Source organism: Pelodiscus sinensis, chromosome 1 (assembly GCF_052426305.1).
Source record: "Pelodiscus sinensis isolate ZL-2025 chromosome 1, ASM5242630v1, whole genome shotgun sequence".
NCBI classification, from domain to species: Eukaryota; Metazoa; Chordata; order Testudines; family Trionychidae; genus Pelodiscus; species Pelodiscus sinensis.
This window is the reverse complement of record NC_143052.1, coordinates 345,287,057-345,311,551: the sequence shown is the minus strand read 5'-3', so window position 1 is coordinate 345,311,551 and position 24,495 is coordinate 345,287,057. Positions and strand designations below refer to the sequence as shown.

The window sequence follows — 24,495 nt, the reverse complement described above, 5'->3', positions numbered from 1 at the left end:
TGTTAATTTCAAGTGTTAACTTCCTTTTTTATTTTAAATCTGAGTCTCAAATGGAAGTGCAGGAGCCATTGCTTCAGTTGGCATGGTTCCTCAAATCAGCAGAGCTGGGTAGAAAAGAATCATGCTTGAATGTCTGTTACGTATGTTATCTATGGGCTCTTCTCACAAAGGGCCCTACTCTGCAAACTGTTAGATGATTAATCCAAGGCCCTGATCCCATTGACATTAATGCAAAACTCTCATTGATTCAGTGGGTGCAGGTCTGGGCACAATTGAAAAACCCGTATATGGTATGATCCATAGCATCAGTATTTATTTAATGAGGCCTTTGATTTTGGGATCCTCGTGTGGAATAACTGGATCCTAAAAATCTGTCACTTTTTTTAATGAAACATTACTGCTTGTATGCAGTAGTATTTTTAAATAGTGTGGCAGGGTTGGTTTTTGTATTTCAAAGGGGTACTTGTCCACAAAATATTGTCTAAAGGATTTACCCGTTAATTTTAGCCTTTCTTAAAGAAAACTACAGTTTATAATTTTATTCTCTGTCTGGTTGCTTAAAGATCACACAGCGTTTCCACTTTGCTAGAATAGGCACAATCCTACTCCCTTTGAAGTGAGCAAGAGCAGGATCGAGCCCCTATGACCTGGTCCAAAGTCCATTGATGTCAGTGGAAATCTTTCCATTAATCTACTGTGCTTTGGATTAGACACAGAATTTGTCTCTGTGCATCTCTGTGTGCATTTGGCTTGGGAGGCTGGAGACTCAAGAGCTGATTGGTAGATGAGATCTGTTGGAATGTTTTACTACTTTACCATGAGCAGTGCTTTTATTATTTACTAGAAATGCTTGGGTAAAAAATAGGGTGCTGTATACAACTTGCACTTCAAACAGCAGAAGTTCCCAACTTCTCAGGCATTCAGAGGTCAAAGTGACACTTCCTTTGTAGCTACTAATGCCATGTGAGAAGTAGCAGTAACACAGCGCTGGTGGAGACACTAGAACGATGAATGGAGTCAAAGACCTTCACACTTATGGAGACACTAAAACAAAACAAAATTTTTTTTTAAAAAAAAAATCTCTATTTTGGCAATTATTTTGCATCCTACTCCTCTCTGATCTAACGTTCTCTAAGGAATGGAACCTAATCCCTGCTGTTTGCATGAAGGTGAAGACAGGTACAAATTCTTCCAAGGTTCAAGTCTCACTTTTACTGCCAACTGTAAGATAAAATGGGGCTCAGCTGTAGGGGCCCTGTTGCTGGTTAAGTAATTGCGCTGCTTGTTGCACTTCCCTGTGACCAGAAGGGCTGGGGTTAGGTGTTTCATTTAGTAGGTGAATGACTGAATCTGCCAAAGATGCCACAGGACTCTAAACCAACTCTGACTCTATGTAGATTTTTTTACATGGAAAAAGGGTGTATTAAGATTTTTTTGGGGGGCCAGTGATGACAAACATCAGGAAACAAATGAAGGAAAAGTGCCAAAAGAATGGATTGTGCACAAGATGATTGTATAACACTGTCCTATATTGTCAGTATTTTTTCTTCAGGTGGTATTGTACGTGCAGTATGGATTAGTCTTGAAGTACCACTTAAACAAGTGCTTCTTTATATTTTGTCAATGAAAGCAAAGGGAGATAGAAGCCTTAAAGACTATAATTGATAATAAAACCAGGCCTTTAGCCATGTATCAAGGAGCTAGCCCCTCTGCTGGACTTCCAGGACCTCTTTGCCAGCTCATAGTTTTCAAGTGCAAGGTTGATAAGGAGCTAGTCCTGTACAGTGGGGAAATACTTCATCAGAGCCCATCCTTTTCTATTAGAGCTGCAAACTAAAGACCATTCCTTGTTCAACTTTTGCATGTGGACATGAAGGTCCAGAGAGTCACTGCTCTGTCTGAGATCGTTACAAAGAGCTCAGAACTGTGCCATGTCCATTGATTGAACTCCAGCTCAGAATCTGGAACAATTTCTCTTCATGTTGCATTTGAGTTTGATGCAAACTTTTTTCCCCTGTGTTTTTAAAACACGGCAGTGCATCAAACAGATATCGAATTAGCAATTCACTATGCAAAGAAAAAACCTTTAAGTGATGGGATCATGCATATGCCTGGTTACCTGGTGTTTACTGTCTTAACTGTTTAAAACAAATATAGATGTTGTTACATTTTTTCCAATATGCTTTAAATTATTGTGCTTTGGTGTATCCTCAACTTGCTACTCAAAAACCAGTATCGTAAAAGACAAAAGGTCATCTAGGGTCTCGGCTGAACCACTGTGGCTTCATCAGAACATTATAAATCACACCAGAGTGTACTGAAAGCTTATTTACTTGCATGTGTATAATGTGTGGGTAAAATAACATGTGGGGATATGGTTCTATCATACTGTGGCTTCTGTTATTTCAAGTGGAGTGAAAAATCCCCAGACTACAATTGTGTGAATCATACATCTTGTACATTTTAACAACGAAGAAGAGGGCTCTAATTCCAGGACAAAGGCACAAGTGAAATAGAATAAAACAAAGTTCTTGTAGTGAATTACCTGGTTTTTTCTGAAGTTGCTATACATGAACACTAGCAAGCCTGTCCCTGTGTCTAATCTAACCTGTCACAGCTCCTGCTTAAATAAGTTTGCTAGTGAATGGTATGCAAGAAAGCAGCTGCTGAAACTTCATTTGCTGTAACAACTTCATATACCAAAGTAACCAGTGCACAAGGAAATACTCGGACTGAGGTTGGTAAGTGGCCAATGGGAGCGCTAACGGTGAGGGGACAAGAATTGGGCCGATTGAGTGTCATAAGTCCAAACAGCAAAGGCTGTGTCTAGACTAGCCAGTTTTTCTGCAAAATCAGCTGCTTTTGCGGAAAAACTTGCCAGCTGTCTACACTGGCCGCTTGAATTTCTGCAAGAACACTGACGATCTCATGTAAGATTGTCAGTGTTCTTGCAGAAGTACTATGCAGCTCCCGTTCGGGCAAAAGCCCTCTTGCGCAAATCATTTGCGCAAAAGGGCCAGTGTAGACAGCACAGTACTGTTTTGTGCAAAAAAGCCCCGATGGCTAAAATGGCGATCAGGGTTTTTTTGCGCAAAAGTGCGTCTAGATCGGCACAGACGCTTTTCCGCAAAAAGTGCTTTTGCGGAAAAGCGTCCGTACCAATTTACACGCTCTTCTGAAAATGCTTTTAACGGAAAACTTTTCTGTTAAAAGCATTTCTGGAAAATCATGCCAATCTAGACGTAGCCCAAAGAGTTTTACCTGTGTATGTTAAGCCCCCTCCCTGTGTGAAGAGTTGAACCACTGAAAGACACTGTAGACTAGCCTTCCACATAGCACAGGGTCTGCGTTTTCCAGTCCTACGCTGCTCCCATTACAGTCAGTGGGAGCAGAGACAGGCAATATACGTGAGAACCAGAATCGTTGCGTGCAGTCACGGAGAACTTCACAGTGGTGAAAAGAGACCAGAAGCCAGGCTTGGCCAAGCTCCTATGGCTCAGCATTAGTCCTGTACAGGAGCAAACCCTGGCTGCACAAATGAGATTGGCAGGAGGGGTTTGGAGTTGCTCTTGCAACACTTAGCCTAAGGTATGTAGATTATAGAGTCCAAGGTCAGAACAGATCCTTGGATTGTCTGGGCTGATCTCCTGCTTAACACAGGCTACAGATTTTCAGGCAGTTACCCCTAGCTTGAGTCCTGTAATTTGTTACTAAAGTGACTCAGACGCACACTCACAGGCTGAAGGGGAGCATGCTACATGTGATGCTTCTCTGTGCTAGATGGAAAGAGCCCTTAGCTGCTGTTTTCTCTGAAGTCCCCTCCTTTCTGCTAATGCAAACACACTGGCTACGTCTACAACTGGGGCATTCTCACGCAAAAACTCTTTTGCGAAAGAGTTCTGCAAAAACTCTTCCAGAAGAGAGCATCTACACTGGGATGTGCTTTTGCACAAGAGCATCCATGACAGTGTAGACGCTCTCTTGCGCAAGAAAGCTCTGATGGCCATTTTAACCATAGGGCTTTCTTGCTCGAGAAATTCATCTTGCCTGTCTACATTGGCCTCTTGCGCAAGAACAGTTGCGCAAAAGGGCTTATTCCTGAGCGGGAGCATCAGAGTTCTGACGCAAGAAGCCCTGATTTCATACATTAGAACATCTGTTTACTTGAGCAAGAACATGTAGCCAGTGTAGACAGGCAGCAAGTTTTTGCGCAAGAGCAGCCGCTTTTGCACAAGATCGTGCCAGTGTAGACACAGCCATTGGCTACGTCTAGACTGGCATGATTTTCCGCAAATGCTTTTAACGGAAAAGTTTTCCGTTAAAAGCATTTGCGGAAAAGAGCATCCAGATTGGCACGGACGCTTTTCCGCAAAAAGTGCTTTTGCGGAAAAGCATCCGTGCCAATCTAGACGCACTTTTGCGCAAAAAAACCCCCGATCACCATTTTCGCGACTGGGGCTTTTTTGCGCAAAACAAAACTGAGCTGTCTACACTGGCCCTTTTGCGCAAAAGGACTTTTGCCCAAACAGGAGCAGCATAGTATTCCCGCAAGAAGCACTAATTTCAGACAGTAGGAAGTCAGTGTTCTTGCGGAAATTCAAGTGGCCAGTGTAGACAGCTGGCAAGTTTTTCCAAAAAAGCAGGTGCTTTTGCAGAAAAACTTGCCGGTCTAGACACAGCCATTGTGTTTTCAGTCTCTCACACCTATGCCTCAGCTCCATTTGCAATGGCTCCTTTAAAATGGGGCAACCAGCCCTGGCTGCAGCCTTGCCATCTCAGCTGGTCAAGCAGAAATAGCATCTTCCCCTTCCATGGGGTTTATGCTCTTCCCAGGCTGCACATATTGAGCATTATCACAGGGGCCCTGCCAAATTCATGGTTCAGCTTGGTCAATTTCAGAGTCATTGGGTTTTAAAAATTGTAGATTTCATTTCAGCTGCTCGAATCTGAAGTTTCTCAGTGCTGTAATGGGAGGGGGTCCTGACCCAATAAGGACTTGTGGGGGGAGGAAGGAGGTTGCAGCACTACTACCCTTCTGGGCTGCTACTAGCCCCAGGCACCCAGAAGAATTAATTCAGCCCTGGGAGGGAAGGGTGGGGTGATTCCCAAGGCTGGGGAAGTCCTGAGCCTCAGCACATGCTGCCCCCTCACGGGGCCAAAACATTAGGGGACCCCTGACACCAAGAGCTGCATGAATGAAGTGTCTGTTTTTTTCCTACTTCTCAGTTGAGGCGCCACATACTTAAGGGGTTTTTTCCCTCCTCATTTGAGGGCCATGTCAGTGAGGGGTTTTTTTTTGCTTCTCACTTGTGTGGCCCCAATTAATTTTTCTGTGGTCAGCAGTCCCGACCCAAAAAATGTTCCCTGCTCCTGGACTAGAGCAACTGACTAACAACTCAGCCACTAAAGCAATGGTTGAAACTCCAAGATTGACATGGGTGCTCCTTGGCCCTGCCACTGCACCTCTGGAGGGGTGGGCCTTTAATTTTAAATACAATGGGTGGCATTAATGAAGCCCATGCCCTGTTTTCGTAACTCCATTCTGAGCCATGTGGAACTGTTTCAAGTTACTTTGGGCTACTGCTGTCCTCCAAGCCAGGTGACCTCAGCAGCACTTGCACGTTAGCAGCAAAGGGTTAGCTGCTATTTTAAAAGCTGGATTATAAATGAGCTTCTAGGAGTCAGCTGAGACACTGCACTGGCCTTAGAAAGGAAGTGTATAAGCATCACACCTTCCACAAACTCAGATCCCTAGCTGCTTTGGGAAACCCACCTCTGTGACACACGACCAATGATTGGTGGGTTATGCTACAGGTATGACCCATGAAATATGCCGAAATGCATGCTCTGCTGTATAACACTTTGCTCTAAAAATGTGGTTTAGTATTTTAGTCTTCAGTTCTTAGCTATTTGTGGCTCTGAGTGATTCAGGTACGTGGGGAGGAATCCTCACCTTGCTTAGTCTGTTAGAAATACAAGTACTAGGTCCAGAATCCAGGGGGCCTGGGTATTCTAAGGTACGGGGAGCATGGGTAGAGAACGCCTTGCCCAGGCATAGTTACTTAACACTCTGGTAAGATGAGCTGAAGATTGGATGGCAACACATGTAAAACCAGCTCCATTTTCTGCCCTCCCCACTGGTTTCACCACTTTATAAAGGGCACCCCTCCCCCATACTGTCCACACTGAGCAGTCACAGGCCTACATCCAGGGCTCAGGCACCTGTGTGATTAAAGGGTTTGTGCCACACTTGCCCCCGTCAATCCTTGCAGCATGACAGGTGCCTGCACACCTGCAAGTGTTAGCCAGCTGGATTGCTTATTTCAGAACAACCATGTGAGGGCAGCAAAGGCCTGGCAGCAGCCTGGCAGTAACTGACCCCGTTTTGCAAGCTGTGTGTTGGTTTCACTGACTGCAGCTGTCACACTGTGGACTCAACTGAACACAATTTTACTAGCCCCTGCAGAGGGCGTGTTGCACACAAACGTGACTCTGCTGCATGTTCAACCCTCACTACCAAGTGTGCATTAAGCGTGTTATAAAACTAGCTCCAAAAATATCTCTAGAAAGCAAACGCTGGGAAGTGCCTGTTCTGCCCAGCAGGGTTTATAAAGCAAATGTTACTATGCTCCTCCTGGGAGATGATCTTGTCTCCGGCGGGCAATGCAGGAGGCTCAGGTTCTCCTTTGTGTCCTCAGGCAGTGAGACTTGTTTACTTTCCTTGAGTTCCACAAAAGGTTCCTGAGGGAAGCTTTGACCCAGCTCCGGGATAGCCCCACGCTCCTTGCAGATCCCCTTGCTGGAAGCTGCCAGAGCAGCCTTGTACTGCTTGTGGAATTCCTTCATCAGCCCGAGTGCCTCCTGGTACGCCTTCCGGTTGGATCGCTTCTGGCGCAGAACAGACACTAGGGAAGAGCAGACTCATGAGCTCACTGTGCTCCCCCCGGAAGCAGTGTTTTAAAGTCTGCAACTTGGATCTTTACTGCTTTCCTCCCCCCTCGGGTTGGGTCTGGTCCTAGGCTCTGAACTCAGCCGCTACTCCTACGATAACAACCCCTGTAAGTATCAGGCCCACATAGTACAACTGGCTTAGTCCATAGATAGCTGGACATCACTCAGCTACCTAGTCTAATGCACGAAACTACGTCCACATGGGAGCACGTCTTCCAGTATTAGAGTCGGATGTGTTGGCAGCACAAAGTGGAGTTTTGGCTGGAAGGTTCTGCTCTGGAGCTAGAGAGATTTAAATGACCTGGCTATTGGATTGGGTCCCGGCCTTCTTGAATTCAAATCCCAACGCGTGTGGCCTTGGACAAGTCACTGACCTCTGCCTGTTTCCCTTGTCTGGCACCTGGTGTGACTGCAGCGCCAGTGAGGGTGACAGATAATTACAGGCCTTGGTGGCCCCTATTCTACGCATTATTCTGTTATGAAACCTGAAACCCCGGACGTTAGAACGGCAATTTTAGCACATGTGCCTCTGCCCTGTTTGTGTTCTGGCTCACCTCCAAGGTGAGTGAAGTGCTCTGTTGGCCCAGCAGTTACTCGCTGGTCACTTTTCCACGTTGGGAAGCCATTTTCCCATTTAGTTTGAGGAAAAAATGCCGACAGAGCCCAATTCACGATGAGTTCCTAGTTCCCCAGCCTCCAAGACAGCAAGGAGGACTGAGCACACCCTGGCTGTAGCGGGTCTGAGTCTGTAACATGCTGTCAGCGTCTACAGGCTACTCTGCATGGCCCAGCGGAATGGGGAAACTGATCCATAGAGCTGTCACATTTCCAAGGTGACCTGTAAGTCACTGTCAGAAAATCAGAGGTGGAACGAAGGTAACTTAACTTCCAAATCCATTACCCTTCGTCACAGAAATTTAATCTCAAATACGTCACCATGCAGATGTTTCCAAACTCTGTGCAGGTCTGTCCTACCACAGTCTTGGCATGCAGGGAACTGTACTCAGAAATGCAGAGGGAAAATACCTAGTGGAACTTCAGTGATGTTCATGTTGCCTCTCATGGCTAGGAGGACGTCTTCCAGCACCTCGACTTTAGTCTTTCGAGATGGAGAGCCAGGTGGCTTCCCCAGCTACGAGGAAAGCAGACCAGGATGAGCAGGTATGAGAGTCAACGTCCCTACACACTTTCCACTATCCTGCTACCCTGTCAGGCAAGCTGCGCTTTCACTGGAAACGTGACCTAGCCATGCACGAGGCAACACTGGTCACCGACATGTCTCAGGTGGGCCCATCTTAGTGATACCAGCATCTACATAATGCCCATGGTTTCCAGCTGCCCTTCATACCGAATACGCTGTGTGAAGTGCAGTTCAGAGCAGCGTGGCTCTTACTTAATACTAGGGCAAGGTACAAGTTTACTCCATAGCATCCACCCGTCCTGGTGGGCGACAGTCAACACTCTGGCGATGGACAGTTCCTCATTCAACCACAGACCAACGGCTGCCAACCGTCCTGGTGCCCAGGTACCAGGAGTGAGCTCTCCTAGCCCATGCCCAGCAGTTCTCATTCAGACTGCATGCCACACACCACAACTAAGCATGGCAACGGAGAGGTGGGGGCTGCAGCATGCCATGACCCAGGGTGGAGAGCAAACATACCCAACAGAACGGAGGAGCAACAGGCTGGGGCCTGGAACAGAAACTGTTCATGAAGGCCTGAGGGAAGTTGATTGCACTTGTCAGACCACACAACACTTAGACTAGAAGGTATCCAAGAGCATCGGGCCAAAACTTTGGAGCTGGACATGACAACAGGTTAAGGATTTAATAAGAGATGGAGCAGGGATACAAAATTCTAATCCGGATCTGACCGGGGGACATTCAGATCCCTGGCTTTGATTGGAGTCCATTATCAAGTTCTGAGCCAAATGTCTAGGTTTGCCAGGGGTTGGAGCCAAAGTTTTGGCTTGGACCCACTTCCAGATACCGAGAGGGAGCAAACCCAATTGTTCTACCTTCTTTTTTCTGGGCACGTACGGCTTCTGCACACTGTCCAGTCTTGCCTTGGAGTCCCGATACACAAGGGGCTGTTTCAGAGCACGCCTCAGAGCCTGGACATTTTGCTGCATGCCTGGGAGCAAAGGAAAGAGGGATGGAGGCCTGATGAAACCTCCTGCATGGCTTAGCACTTCCAGACCTCTTCAGAGAGCTCTCCCACATGAATCAAATGAGCAACCATCTGGCTGCTTTCATGCCAAAGCCTCCCACTGTGATTAACCAATGGGTCTTCAAACCAAGTACCCGAGACATTGCAGGACTATACATCTCGCTCAGCACGAAACGTCCTTCTGAGTAGGTGTGACGCAGTGGGGGTGCTGTCTACTTTTGTAATCCTATGTTCGCTCTGGCATTGCATTCACCATTTGTCTTATGGGGTTATATGTGCTCCTACTGTCCTATGCTGCTCTGCAGTGTGTGTGCCTCAGTTTCCCCAGGCTCTGTAGCACTAGGTGCAGGAGGGGGAGGCTGGGTGTGACTCACTGGGGAAGTATGTGCCATCTCACACATCCTGAGGCCCAGGGGACAGCACACAGCACCTTGGGCATGGAAGGAGGACAGTGGAGGAGGCGGGGCTGCCTGGGGCGAGTGAGCAGTGGCTGTGGGGGTGAGGCAGTCTTGGCTGGGTAGAATGAGGAAGGCAGACTGGGAGCAGGAAAGGAGGGTTCAGGGCCCATGAGCCTTTCCCCCCTCCCCCCCCCCCCCCGTCAAGAGGAATACGGCTGCCTACCCTAGCTCCTAGTCTAACATTGATCCTAAGCTACTCTGTGTCTCTGTGAACCCATGAACCTTCTGCTCCACCTGCCGGCTGAGAGTCTCATCTGGCTGCTGATGGGGGTGCAGGGTCCCCGACATGCCGTCACAGTAGGACTCGGCCCTATTTAAAATCCACACTATACATCAGTATAGGACACTGGGGCTACGTCTACACTGGCATCCTTTTCCGGAAATGCTTAAAACGGAACAGTTTTCCTTTATAACTATTTCCGGAAAAAGCGCGTCTACATTGGCAGGATGCTTTTCTGGAAAAGCACTTTTTCCGGAAAAGCGTCCGTGCCAATGTAGACACGCTTTTCCGCAAAAAAGCCCCGATCGTCATTTTTCTGGAAAAGGACTTTTGCCCTAATGGGAGCAGCATAGTTTTTCCGGAAAAGCACTGATGATTTTACAGTAGATCATCAATGCTTTTCCGGAATAGCAAGCGGCCAGTATAGACAGCTGGCAAGTTATTCTGGAAAAGCGGCTGATTTTCCGGAATAAGTGGCCAATGTAGACACAGCCTTGGTGTTTTTCACAAGGGTAACGCTCCAAAGGGCAAGCGGATTCTCAACTCTGGCTAGCACTAGCAGCTGACTAGTTCATACTTGGGTGGCTCAGAAGCTGCCAGAGTGAATTGTACGGAACTTGCCAAAGGAAACAGCCTTTCAGAGCCAAAATATGCAGGAGAGATTCCAGGCCAAAAGACAATCCAGGTACAGCTCTGCATCAGACCAGCCTCTTCGGGCTGAGGAGGGCCTTCAGTGACACGAAGGCCACCTACTGGCCCCCTGTCCGGGGTGAACGTTACCCTCATGGCAGAAACCTCCAAAGGCACCAGTTTAAGACCCATGTAGCTCAAGGGCAAGAAGAGACCCATTAGGAACATGGTTCTCTCCACTGAGTGTTCCCATTCCCAGTGACACATGCTAGCCTGAAGTTCAAAGGCAGATTCATGGGTTTTAAGGTCAGCAGAGACCATTACGATCCGACCGTCTGACCTGCAAACAAGCACTTCTGAGCAAAAGAAATCAGCTTTCCTGACTTACCCACTGGCTCAGTGAAATCTGGGTCAGTTTTCACATGGAGCAATTCTTCATAACCTTTATATTTTGCTGGAATATACGTGCAGCTGTCTGGTGACTTGGGCTTGTTCTTCCTTTTCCCTTGTCTGTCCTGCAGTTCGTGTCTCCACACAGAGTTGGGTATGTCGTCCGCATCGTCCAGCTTTAGATCCAGGGGAACGGATTTACAACGGGCACTTTTCATTGCAAAGCAAATCACCAACAAACCCCCCAAACCACTTACTCCACCCAAACGCCAGATCTGATACAGACCTCCCAGAGTTGAAGTCTACTTTTGACTACATCAGCTATAACTCCATAGCCCCTCTGGGGTTACATGGGATTTAGTGAGGCAGAAATTGCCTCTACACATCCAAATTTGAGGCATCTAGGTTTCCTAATTGAGTGCATTGTAAAAATAATACTATTTAGTAAGTATAGCATTGAATACCATAACACTCCCTAAGCATTAATTTACTTGCAACACTCCTGAAAAAGCCTTTTATCCCAGCCTCACTAGGATTTTTCAGGAACTTCAGGAGGTAGCCGAGTTAGTCTGTTATAGGGAAAAAAATGGTCTGGTAGCACTTTATAGACTAACAAAACATGTAGAGGGTATCATGAGCTTTCGTGGGCACAGCCCACTTCTTCAGATGACTGGAGTTATGAGTAGGGGATATGAAAACTCAAAATAAATAGGAGAGGGGAAGGAGAGGGGGAGAAAAAGAAAAAAAAAAGGAAGGAGGGTGTGAGACAGCACCATTAAGTATCTGGAGAATGGGTACTTAAACCTAAGCAGATCAAAGTAGATAGATAGATGCTAAGACAGGAAGGATACCACTCACAGAGCTGTTAGCACCTTCAGTGGTTATGAGGTAGGTAGTGTCCTAGCCAGCCCATATCGGATTGAGTCCATTAGCATGTGAATTGAATTTGTGGATGAAGTGAGATTCCAATCCTTAAGACTAGGACGGGCTTAGGTGTTCTTAGCACTGTCCAATCCTAAGGTTACACAGCAGGTAGTAGAGATACAGGGGCTCATCTCAGCCTGTCTGTGTGACTGTTCCAGCCGGGGGCATTCTAGATCCAAAAAATCCTTCACAGAGCAATAGGGAGTTTGCTCATTGTCACGCAGCAAGTCACTAGCACTGCTGGGAACAGAAGTTAGCTGTGCCAGTGCTTGGCACCCTGCTCTCATCACTAGCCCACGTTCCCTATCAGCGAACGGAACTGTAACCACATTTACTCACACAGGCAATTCGAGGGGCAGGGAAAGGATGTCTGGAAAGCTGCCCTCAGAGCTTCTGAAAGGGACTTGGTCCCATGAGTGGTACCAGCCTGACTGCGCTGCTGGCTGAAGTCCAGCCCTAGGCTGGGAGCAAATTAGGAATTGACCTCCTGAGACTGGAAGCCCTGGGTGCGGAGAGTTTTGTACCCGTGTATGCAGCGCCCAGCTCAACTGTGGCCTGCTGGCATCACTGCAATCCAAATAATAAACAGTAACAGCTTCACCAGGCGGCTCAGCTGGCGCACCGCCGTCCAGCTCTGGGTCAATGCCTCGAGGGAGCCTCCACACACACCTTCCCTTCGGACATGCTCTCTGCTGAGACCTCTAATAAGGACGCCAATTAACGGTTTATACTGTCACTTTCCCAGTGGGAACAGAAAAAGCAACAAGCAACTTCCTTCACACATATCAGCAAAGAGCCATCAGATGTAATGGGTTCCGATGACCTGGGCTGGATGTGAACCGGTAACTACAGGCGCACGGTTCTCCAGTCCGTCACCAAGCGCCCCACCATCTAGTCCACCTGCAGCCTCGTTACCTTTATCTTTATAAATACAGTCACGAGCAGGAGGGTAGAAGACAGTGTAAAGCTTATAGACAGACTTTATAATTCAGAGCCTGCAGCGAAGCCTCCCTGGGAGCAGGCTGGCATCCCCCGCCCCTCCCGGAAGCCATTGTGTAGCCATAATGGAAAGCGATAAGCTGAGGCGTATTGGTTAACCGTTTAAACAGTTGCACTCTCACATCCCTAGTGACTGTACTTGTTCCTGCTGGCTTGTAAGTGGAGAATTGTGCCGTGATGCCCTCCAATTCTATGCATGCTGAGCTTTCTTCTCTGGGAACACACAGCATTGTTTGCACCATCTGAGTGATTCCAGACTAGCCTTGGCTCTCGCATGCTACATACCTCGCTCACGAATTCACAAGTGAGGCTGCTTAACACTCGGCAGACACACGGGACATGCTCACGCACCTGAGTCAGGAAGAACAATCCCATGTCATCTCCAGAGCTGTCAGGAGCAAGCTTGGGATTGCAGCTGTCTTCCTCCAGCACCTCCCTCCAGCTCCCTAGCGTTTTGGCATCATCAGAAGGCTCCTGGTGCCGCTGAGCTGAGGAAGGTCTGATCGGCGGAAGAGGGTCTGACGGGCTGAACATGTATGATCCTTCCTCAGACTCCTCGGGTTTACCTCCCTCTGTATCTGACCAGAGTTTCCAAAAGAAGGACTCCAGAGGAGCTTCTAGCATCAGAGGCTGCTTTGGAACCTTTGGGACGTGTGATGTTACCTGGAAGAGAAGTAAAGGGTGAATCTCCCCAGCTCTCTGAGCCCTGACAGATACTGAGGGTGCTATAGGACTTCTCACCCATTTGGGAAGGGGCAGTGGCACTACTAAATAAACTGTGTAGGCAGGGCCTGAATGCAGACAGCTCCGGTCAGCATCAGGGTGTGACTCCTAGACTTGGGCTAGAAGGGATCACTCATGATCAAGTCTGACCTGCACATTGCAGGCCACAGAGCCCATCAGAGCTGTTCCTCACTCTGGCACTCCGAGTGCAGAAGGTGGGGCCCACAAGAGACCTTAAAAAATACCTTGCCTCTACAGGCCCTGCTTACAAAACCTCCCAGAGTCACAGACTCACTGACTTTGGGGCAGCGGTGGGCAAAAGGGCCGGCCTGCGGAGGGCCTGCCGCGATCCCATCCCCAGGACAATCAGGGCTTGTCCCAGCCACTCCCTCCGCCCCGCAAGGCTTCTGCGCAATCACAGGCGCCCAGCACCGATCGTGGCCCCGCCTCCCAGCCTGAGAGTCCCAGCTGGGAGGCGGGGTTGCAATCGCCGCTCTAGGTGCCCCAGAATGGGGGGGCTTATCATGCCGCGTTCCTTTTTTTTGTCTCGACCAAAAAATATCGTGTGTCTGGTATTTTTTGGGAGACCATCTGGCAACTCTACCTAACTTCAAACTTACATTTGTTGATGGCCAGTTTACAGCCATTTGTTCTGGGGTCCACACTGGTGCTTAAGTAACTCCTCCTGCTCCCTTGAATTTATCCCTCTGACATATTTATAGAGAGTGACCCTGTCTCCCCTCAGCCTTCATTTGGTTCAGCTACGCAAGCCAAGCCCTTGGAGTCCCCTCTCAAAAGGTGGGTTTTCCAATCCTCCGATCATCCTAGTAGCCGTCCTCTGCCCCTTGCTCCCTTGTTCAGATGGTTATAATACAGCTTGGCCCCATCCACAAAGACCAGTGCAGACTCTGTGCTCCAGCCTTGAGGAGATCTGAGACTCACATCAGCTGTGAGCTCAGGCATTCACCGAAACAAAAACGGGGGAAGCTCAGCACCCACCAGACACTGTGATTCCGCACGAGGCCAGCCCCTGACCATCTGTTTGGCAGGTGGGAGGCACTCTGGGGAGGAGGCAGATGGGAGGGAGCGGTGGGCAGGCCTTGGGGTAGGGGACGGAGCAGGGGTAGGATCTCAGGGGAGAGTAGCACCCAAGAGGAAAAATACAAGGCAGTGCCCGTGCCCACAGCTGATGTGAGTCTCAGATTCCTCAAAGCTGGAGCACTCTTAGCAGGCGTGTCCTTTGAATGGCTAGCAGGACTAGCATGAGCGGCTTGCTCCCTGCACATTGTACAGCGATTAGACGTCCCGGGGCAGCCAGGTGCTAGTGAGCAAGGAGCGGTCAGCATCCCGCTCTTCAAAGGGAGCTTGACCTCTGACTTCATCAGGAGCAAGACTGTGTTTACAGGCTGACCCATTCCTACCTGCCGATTTGCCTTGACTGGAATGAGGAGGTGCGGTTTCTCCAGCTTTGAAATCTTTCTTCTAATTAGCTTAATCCCTAGTCTGTGCTGAAGGAAACTGGTTAGCAAAGGTGGATCACCTGCCAAACAAGGATATTGTGTTCAAACCAGCTGCATCTGTCCAGGCATTCTGCCAGCAGAAAGCAGCCTCTCCTATAGAGCACAAGTTGTGCTCAGCAACACAGCAAGGCCCTCTGGGTTAGCAGGGGCTGGACCAGCAATGGGCACCCAAAACTAGTGAGTGGGCTGCATGAGTGGCCCTCCTTGCTCTCCGTAGGCTGCATAGAATCATAGAATCATGGGCTGGAAGAGACCTCAGGAGATCAAGTTCAGCCCCCTGCCCAAAGCAGGACCAATCCCAACTCAATCAACCTGGCCAGGGCTTCATCAAGCCAGGACTTAAACACCTCTAGGGATGGAGATTCCACCACCTCCCTAGGTCACCCATTTCAGTGCTTCACCACCCTCCCAGTGAAATAGTTTTTCCTAATATCCAATCTAGACCTCCCCCCTGTAACTTGAGACCATCGCTCCTTGTTCTGTCTTCTGTCACTACTGAGAACAGCCTCTCAGTAGGAAGTTGAAGGCTGCTATCAAATCCCCCCTCACTCCTCTCTTCTGCAGACTAAACAAATCCAAATCCCTCAGCCTCTCCTCGTAGGTTATGTGCTCCAGCCCCCTAATCATTTTGGTCCCTCTACTGGACCCTCTCCACATCCTTTCTATATTGGGGGGCCCAGAACTGGACACAATCAGGGGCGGCCCGTGGCTATAGGTGGACTCGGCCGCCGCCTACAGCACCGCCGCCTGGGGCACCTGATGATGACGTTACAGAGGCGCCGGGGGCGCCCGCCGATGATGTCAGTCCATTTACGGCCTTGTAGGCAGGGGTGCCAATCGCGCGTTCCGCCTGGGGTGCTAGCTGCCGCCAGCCTCAGGCTGCTCCTGGACACAATACTCCAGATGTGGCCTTACCAGGGCCAAATAAAGGGAACTGCCAGTGGTGGGCAACCTGCAGCCCATAGGGTTCCAAACTGCGGCCCGTAACACACTGGGGTTCCAGTTGCAGCCTGCCCATCCCCTTTGTGCCCCCTTTCCCCATGCCTCTCGCGCACCATGGCACTTCCTACTCCTCCCCCGCCCTCCCAGCACTTTCAGAGCACCATAAAGCCACTGATTTGCGCACCGTCCCCGCTTCTCCCCCTTCCTCCCAGAGCGTGAACAGTTGCAATCAGCTGATTTGTGGCATTCCAGCTCTGGGAGGGAGGGGAAGAAGTGAGGACGGAGGCTGGCTCGATCCTGCCCCTCAAGGGGAATTCTGCTACTGCCTCCAGGGGAGCAAGAGCAGGCCCTGCTTGTTTCCCGTCTTCCCCAGGGCCAGGACCCTGGGGGTCAGGCTGGTACTGTACCGCTTCGGAGGGTGGTGAGGGGGTTGCTGTGGAACGTCAGCTCCAGCAGCGAGGGAAAGAGAGCCACGGCCAGCAGGTCCTCCTCGTTTTTGATCTGCAAGATGAAAGACAACACACAGCATTGCCAGCTAGCGCCGCTCTCTTTGATTCAGATGTTCATGCCATCATGGGCTGAATCCCTGAGGGAACGCTTAGGGGACAGAGAGGACTGTGCTGTCTAGTGGTTAAAGCACTGCACTGGGACTGAGGAGACCCAGGGAGCTAGGTCCAGCACTGCCACTGGTCTCTGGGTGACCTCAGGAAAGTTGTGTCACAGCTCCGCGCCTCAGTTTCCCCACCTGCAAAACAGGGATGATGCTTCTGATCTCCTTTGTAAAGTGGTTGGAGGTCTAGGGTGAAAAGCACCATGGAAAGCCAGGTCTGATCTTGGAGAGGCACAGCTGGTGCACTGCACAGCCAGTATTCTTCCCAAGTGAACATGGCTGGCAGGGCTGGGCAGCAGCCACTCTCATCCCTAGCAAGGAGGTGCAGTCTGGCAGCTCAGACCAGCGTGGAACAGTGCATGCTGGGAAATGTAGTCTCAATGAGCCACACCTCCATAGCAAAGAGGAGGGTGTATCTGCAGTTATCATTCACAGCAAGACAACTTCCAAGAGAACATCTGGCCCTCCTGGGCAAATTCCCTGCGAGCATCAGCCACACTGCAGTCTGACCTGGAAGATCCAGTGCTGAGGCAGCAGCTGGGACCGACTGGATCATTCTGCCTTCCCTAGCACTGTGGGGGCCTGGCACTGCAGCTGACTGTGCGTGGGGATGAATGGAAGAGGGGGAAGGCACCACCCGGGTACTGCCACAACCTCATCCCACTCCCTGAGCACAAAGATCACCAGCAGTGCCAGATGCTTCAGAGGAGGCAGATCAGGGGCGGGCTACGTGCCCGGCCTTCTGCAGCCACAAGCAGTTGAGGGCTGGCGCTGGGCTCAAAGGTGCAGCAATTACCTATCACTCCCACCTATGCTGCTCTAGCACACCCAGAGGCAGGCATGGTGCCTCCAGCTCCCTCTGCAATGGCCCTAGGCCCTACCTCTGCCTTCCAGTGCCTTCTACAGCCTCCCCCCTAGAGCCTTCCCCCAGGCCAGAAGTGGAGTCACAAAGGGGACAGCAAATGTCTTGGACAGGACAAGCGGACAGAGGATTCTGTTTCTTACAACCCCATGGCACAGAACACAGCTGGCCAAGGCAAGTCTCTGTAGTGCAGATATTCCCAGTTCCACACTGACAGCCTACCAAGGAGTATGCTTCACACCTGGAAGCAAAATGGCTCCTCTGCCCCCGACTGCTCCAGCCTGTAGCCACACGGGCTGACTCACCTTGTTGTTGGCCAGGCTGAGGTAGCGCAGTTCCGGAAGGGGGAGCACAAACTCCTTGCTTGAGGGGTTCCTGAAACTGGCTGGGAGAGTCCTAGAGTCGGCACGACAGGAACGATCATTTCCCTCCATGAAAACATCCTTACAGAAAGAGGGGGGATGGTGAGAGAGAGACATACTGGACTGCAGCAGAGGAAACTCCGGGACATGGGGACACATAAATCCAGTACAATTACCATAACAAATCCACACTCACTGCAGGAGATCAGCAAAGTAGCCAAGGAATGAAACCAGGGAAGAGAGAGAGAGCACATGAAGCCTAATAACTAACATCCCAGATTAGGGTTCAGGGCTCCATGCCTGCCACTGACTCACTGTGAGATATTGGGCAAGTCATTTAATCTCAGCCTCAGTTTCTCCATTTGTAACAGGTCAGGTGTGTTGCCGTTATCATATCTACTGGGTTTACACTGGCTTGGCTGCAGGCAGCACACAGCCAGCTGGGACTTTCCCCTGCCGGTTGCATCTTATGTTCCAGAATTTAAAGGTTCATTTAAAATAAATGAAAATGCTAACCTTGGAATTGTAATGAAACCTTCGGGGGAAGAACCAAACCAATCACAGCTGTGATGTCTGCTTGCATCTATGCACAGAATGAAAACCTGTCGCTACACGAGGCATGAATAGCCCAGTAATTTGTTTCACTCGCTGCGCTCTGGCACCTCCTCATGGCTGGGCTTGGGGATTAGTTCTCATGTGCCCCCTTCTATGGGTCATTCGCTTGCCCCACAGCCCCTCTCGCTCTCCGGACTTGGGGTGCTCTCTTGTTGTGACTCAGCCCTCCAGCTACATCACTGCAGCTTTGCCCGGCTAGGATAGCCAAGTCCCACTGGACAATATGCCCATGTGTCGTCTCAGGGAGTTGTCTATAATTCCCAGTCTGTGCCACTTCCCCAGTGGTGCGCAGGAGAACTGAGCCCATCCGGTGCTCCACATTCCAGCTCAGGGACCTTAAAACCAGCAGCCTAGGTCTGCACAGTCTCAATCCTCACGGCTCCGACTTTGGGCTTCTTCCTACTCTACCTATTTCTACCCACAACTCCATGGGGCAAACCCCTTCCATCAAGGACAGAATACCAGGGCTTTTTCTCCGCACTGGGTTTCCTCCTACCTTCCTCCCCCTCCCCCCGTCTATGTCCAGAGTCTGACTGCAGACCCTTCCTCATGCCCCCTTCTGCTCTCAACTTCCAGTGTTATACAAGCCCAGCCTGCCCCTGCACCTCAGCGAGTACTTATCAGTCAAGCCAGACTCCCCCCAGTGCAGCCTATAATTCAATGGGCCCTTCAAGGCTGATGCAGGGAGAACACCCCATCACAAACCCTTCCCAATCTCAATGGGGTGTTGACTCTGAAGTTTAATTGTGATGGGTTAAATCTCAAGATTTTATCACTTTTGAGAAGAGCCTGCCTGAAAGGAGAGTGGAACAATCATGTCAGGAAAATCTGCTCTAAACACAGACTGGCACAACTGTTTTGGTGACAATACTTCTTTTTCTGGCTCACTGCGGTGTATTTATAAAGCCCCTTGAGATCTCCGCATGAAAGGCACTGTGTAAGGAGGGCCTGGAGGGGGAGAAATTAACAGTCTTTTCCTCAGAAACTGCATTAAATCAGCTTGAAATGAAAAATGATTAGAGCCAGGATCTAGTGCAGGGGAACCTAGTGAGAACCTGGTTTTGCATGTTGCATTAATGCTAGAGATTTGCATGGAACTTTCCAGAATTTTCAAGTACCTCTAATGTTGCTGTTTAATATCTGAACTCCCCCGTCTCTCCCGACTGGATGGAATCGTAACAACTCTCTCTCCTACAAGTGTGCATGCACAAATGCGTCTACACTGGAGCGGGGGGGAGGAGTGATTCCAGGCTCAAGCAGACATGTTACCATTAAGTGAGCTACCCTGCAGAATACTGAACATGCCACCAGCACAGTGAGTGGCAGGACGGCTCGCCATGCCACGTACATACCTGTCCAGCATGCTAGGCATGTACTCAGAGCAGCTGGCCCCTCCTGCTGCTCACATCACTGCAGGGTGGTTTTTAGCATGCTCGCTTGAGCAGAGCTAGTACAGATATGGCTCCTCAAGAGGGGAATTACACTTATCTTGACGCACAGATATAAACTGAGAGAGCAAATCGGAGGTGCGGGTGCTTAGCATCTCTAAAAATCTGGCCACTTATTTCAGAGCCTGATTTCAGTCATCCAGTTACCCAATTATGTCACCATAATCACAGAGTGAGAAACTGGCGGTGGGCAGACCAAACCCTGGACTCCTCTCAATCCAACACTGAAATCGTTAGAACGCGCTTCCACGCTGGGTAGGCAGCACTGTACAGCAAAATAGCACACAGCTTTACCTTCCGTGTACACAGCAGATTTAAGAGCTGACATATTCACAGGTTATGTGAAAATTAGCTGCAGAAGCCTCTAAGCTATGGCAGCTACTGAGGATAAATCAGTCATTTGGCATTTCCAAAAGGGCTTTTAAAGAATAAGGCAGCAAGAGGCTAATGCACTTATAGAGAAGAACTGGAGAAGGAGGAGAACTTTGGAATGCACATCCTAGACCATAAGCCAACAAACAGCTCTTACCAGCAATGGTGGTTCTTGAGAGACAGACGTATAAGCCTCCTCTGTAATGAAACACAAACAAATTATGGGGCTTCTGAGTACAATTGCCCGGGACATAGATGGTCCATGATAGGGTCCTGGTCTGTTATGGGGGGCTGTGATAATACACATAATATAATAACAATGATGGAGCTGTGTGTTGTGTTGGCTCAGGCCCTAGCTAAAGGAGTTAAAAGGGTGGGTCTGAGGCTGGAAGAGACAGACTTCATGATGAACACAGCCTCTGGGTGAGTCTGTCAACAAGCACAGCAATTAGTACTGTTCAGGGCTTAATGGCAGCACATCCATTGAGGTCAAGAGCACAAGAAGAGGGCCTCAACACACTGGGCATGCTGGCTGCACTGTAATCCACAGGTGAAATCCTGGCCCAACTGAAGTCAATGAGAGTTTTGCTATGGATTTCAGTTGGGACCAGGATTTCACTTCACATAAATATTTATGGCCAGAAGGGAACTTTAAAATCACCATGTTTGATGTCCTACCAAAGAGTTCCCTGAGTCAGCTGTTCCCCCACCCCATCCCTAACACACATATTATCCTCCAAGGTACAGCTGTTTTAATCATGCCCTGCAGTCTCTCTGATATTGGAAAGGCTCAGCAGTGCAGTAAGAAGCCTGATCCTTCTTTCAATGAAATCAATGACAATGTTCCCATTGATTTCAACAGGAGAAGGCCAAGGGCTGGGAACGAAAAGCAGAGTTGTTACCTGTCCCATCTGGATCCGGAGTGTTTTGTAAAACCATGTGCTCCAGTGGCTCTTCCTCCATCACCAGCTTCCTTTGCAACCCCGCCGCACCTTGCAGCAGCTGCTCATGCTTCTGTCCCAGTCTAGAGGGGTCCATCTTTGCTGATCGGGGGTGGAGGGAGAACCGGGAATTCTCCATTTGATGCAGGTAGGGCACCTCTGAAATCCCATTCTTGTCCAGGTTTAACTGCTTCAGGCTGATCAGAAGAGGAAGTGAAGGTGAAGCCTAATGAAAATTATCCTGCCACATACGCACCTTCTGTTTAACCCCTGTTGTTAGCACACAGAGTGGGAAACTGCCCCGAGACTCTATGGGTGCTGTCCTTCCCCATAACTAGGGATGTTAAAATTAGATTTATCAACTAACTGAATAGTCAATGGAATTTCCATCGACTATTCCATTAGTCGATAAGGGCGCTTCTGCTTTGAAATGTAGCAAGAGCCTGACCGGCTGTTGCTACGTTTCAAAGGCAGAAGTGTGACAGTGGATTTCAAAGACTGAAACACCACATGGAGCCCGGGGCCAGTGGGGAGTCCATGCAGCGTTTCCACTTTGAAATGTACAAGAGCCTCAGTGGGGACTCTTGTACATTTCAAAGGTAGAACACCGCCGCTGCACCCCTGCCCTCTCCCACGGAGCTGGAGGGGGAACCAGCTTTTAAGCCAGCTCCCCCCAGCATCCCCTTCTCTTCCCACCCCCTTTGCTTCCTCTTTCTGATAGACTAGTGTGTTGACTATCCAACAAGCTTTTGCTTATCAGAAAGACAACTCGTCGATTAGTCACTTGCATCCCTACCAATAGCTATGTAACATGACAGTTTCAGAGACAGCAGCTTCTGTCACTGATCTTTGTCTATGCTGAAATATGCTAAGGGAACAGTCACAGGCCTGACTGTGTATGTGCTGAGGAAGTCTATGGGATCCTGCTGTAAGAAGATAACAATGCTTTGTACTGACACAGAAATTTAAAATCGCTGATGAATTTAACCTGTGAGGAAGAGAAACATGATTATCCCCAATGGGAGGTGAGGCCCAAAGAGATTATCTGGCATCACAAAGGAAGTATGTTGAAGAAACAGGAAAAAAATCCAGGGCTCTCGATACCCAGGTTCTTGTCCCAGCTCAGTCCATCCGTCCTCCTCTCCAGAATGTCACAGACAATACTAAATTCTACTCTGGGAACATCTACAATGAGGAAGAACAATAATATATAGAGCCTCTCTTTGAATCCAGACCAAACCACCACCTCCAGGCTACTTACAGTTCCAAAATGCTTGCCAAAAAACATATTCTAGTGATTAATGTTAGCACTAGGAGTCAGAAGAGAACATAAGAACAGCCGTACTGGGTCAGAGCAAGAGTCCACCTAGCCCAGTGTCCTGTCTGCTAACAGTGGCTTTAGTTTAGTCACACCTCCACCACTAACTGCCTGAGTGATCTTGCAAGAGACACGTCATCTCTTTGTGACTCAGTTTTCCTCCTGTGAAATGGGGATAAAAACACACAGCAACTCACAGAGTGCTGTGGTGTCTGACTCAGTGTTTGCAAAGGGTTTTCAGGTCATTCAGCGTGACAGACATGCAGGGTATTATACAATGTTCTCCTGCTAGCTCCCCTTGGCTTGTTTATGTAATGGTTTGCTGGCAATTCCGAAAAATTGGGGGGGCAGAAGAATTATTTCAGGTTGAACCAAAAGCTTTTTTTTCAAATTTGCCGCAAGTCAAAAAGTTAGGGTGGAAAAGCTGTTTTAGCTCAAACAGAACATTTCATTTCAAACACTTCAATTTTGACCATTATTTTAAGGATTTGATTTTTTTTTTAAATAAAATTAAAGTTGGAAACAAAAAGTCATTCTGAAGCAAAAAAATAAAAACTTTTCACCTCTGAAACGTCAGAGCAAAGCACGGCTGTTTTGGGGGATCTTGTTTTAATTTTGTTGTTTATAATTGAAATAGTTTGGCAAAATGGACACAAACATGTGCCCCCAAATCTGCTTTTTTTCTACCGAAAAAGTTTCAGATGAAAAATTTCACTTAGTTCTCCTCCTCCCTCCAAGCTTTCCCTCATGCTCTGCTGTACACCACATGCATGCCCCCTCCCCATTCAAAAACCTTCTCAAATACTATTGTTCTATGACCCACACCAGTGTGTTCATTATTTTACACCCCCCTCTTAAGGAGAGGTTGGTACCTGATTCTGCACTGGCTGATCTCAACTCAGATGCCTCTAAAATGCAATGCACACCAGCAGTGGACTGTATCAAAGGGACTTTTCCCATTGACTTCCATAACTCAGCTGGCCTGAAATAACCTAATGGACTCATCAGAGACAAGTAAATCCATAGAAGGAAAATGGGGAGAGCAATCTGCACCGATCCATCATTTCTGAGCCTTGGGACATGAGCAACAGCACTTGTCGTAGTTCGAAATGACTTCCCACCCATTTCTTTTAGGGCAGTTGCAGGGGAGGAGGGCCGTCATTGTCACTTTGCTGCTGTTTTCATTTGACCTACAGTCCCCAAGACTGGACAAAGTGGAAAGGAAAATACCCTAAATGAGTTAAAGACTTGTTAAAGTTTCAGTGTGTTGCTAAGGGGCAACTAGTAGAGCCGGGCGCTGTGCCCAAAGAAGTCACAATCATCTGCTGCGTGATGGTTTCTTTACCTGCGGAGATTAGCCAGGCTCACAAAGACGCTGGGGTGAGAAAGGTCATTGTCATCCAGCAACAAGACTTCTAAAGATGGAAACCTTGAACTTGTGCCATCCCTGCAAATTTGAAAGGGATCTCATTCACAAATCACTCACGTGGGGACATGCCAAAACCACAGTTTTGGCTGCTATGCAAGAAACAGACAACCACTGATTCACCCAGAGACTGGAGCCTTCCCAAAGCACATGTTATATTTTTAAAATACAGGAACCATTAAAGTGCCATTTGTAAATAATTTATAAAGGGTTAATAAGAACATAAGAACGGCCATACTGGGTCAGACCAAAGGTCCTTCTAGCCCAGTATCCTGTCTGCCAACAGTGGCCAGCACCAGGTGCCCCAGAGAGGGTGGACCGAAGACAATGATCAAGCGATTTGTCTTCTGCCATCTCTCTCCAGCCTCTGACAAACAGAGGCCAAGGACACCATTTTATCCCCTGGCTAATAGCCTTTTATGGACCTAACCTCCATGAAATTATCTAGCTTCTCTTTAAACTCTGTTATAGTCCTAGCCTTCACAGCCTCCTCTGGCAAGGAGTTCCACAGGTTGACTACACGCTGTGTGAAGAAGAACTTTCTTTTATTAGTTTTAAACCTGCTACCCCTTAATTTCATTTGGTGTCCTCTAGTTCTTCTATTTAGGGAACTAAT

The 24,495-nt window shown here is 48.7% G+C and overlaps 1 protein-coding gene across 4 annotated transcripts in view; it reads right to left on the bottom strand.

The window, feature by feature from the left end:
• Positions 1-2,693: 2,693 nt before the first annotated feature.
• The window catches only part of XRRA1 (X-ray radiation resistance associated 1), a 48,646-nt gene continuing 26,844 nt past the window's right edge, over positions 2,694-24,495 (bottom strand). For 2 of the 4 annotated variants that reach the window (XM_075919591.2, XM_075919592.2), the window contains exons 8-18: positions 23,799-23,900; positions 21,097-21,332; positions 20,352-20,392; positions 17,703-17,840; positions 16,333-16,426; positions 14,885-15,003; positions 13,092-13,403; positions 10,816-10,993; positions 8,968-9,083; positions 7,978-8,083; positions 2,694-6,905 (exon numbers count right to left, since the gene is read on the bottom strand). In XM_075919591.2, coding sequence (XP_075775706.1) covers positions 6,607-6,905; positions 7,978-8,083; positions 8,968-9,083; positions 10,816-10,993; positions 13,092-13,403; positions 14,885-15,003; positions 16,333-16,426; positions 17,703-17,840; positions 20,352-20,392; positions 21,097-21,332; positions 23,799-23,900 — 1,741 coding nt within the window. In that variant the 3' untranslated portion in view covers positions 2,694-6,606. The remainder of the gene's footprint in view (positions 6,906-7,977; positions 8,084-8,967; positions 9,084-10,815; positions 10,994-13,091; positions 13,404-14,884; positions 15,004-16,332; positions 16,427-17,702; positions 17,841-20,351; positions 20,393-21,096; positions 21,333-23,798; positions 23,901-24,495) is intronic. The other 2 variants (XM_075919593.2, XM_075919594.2) reach the window with 2 other exon arrangements.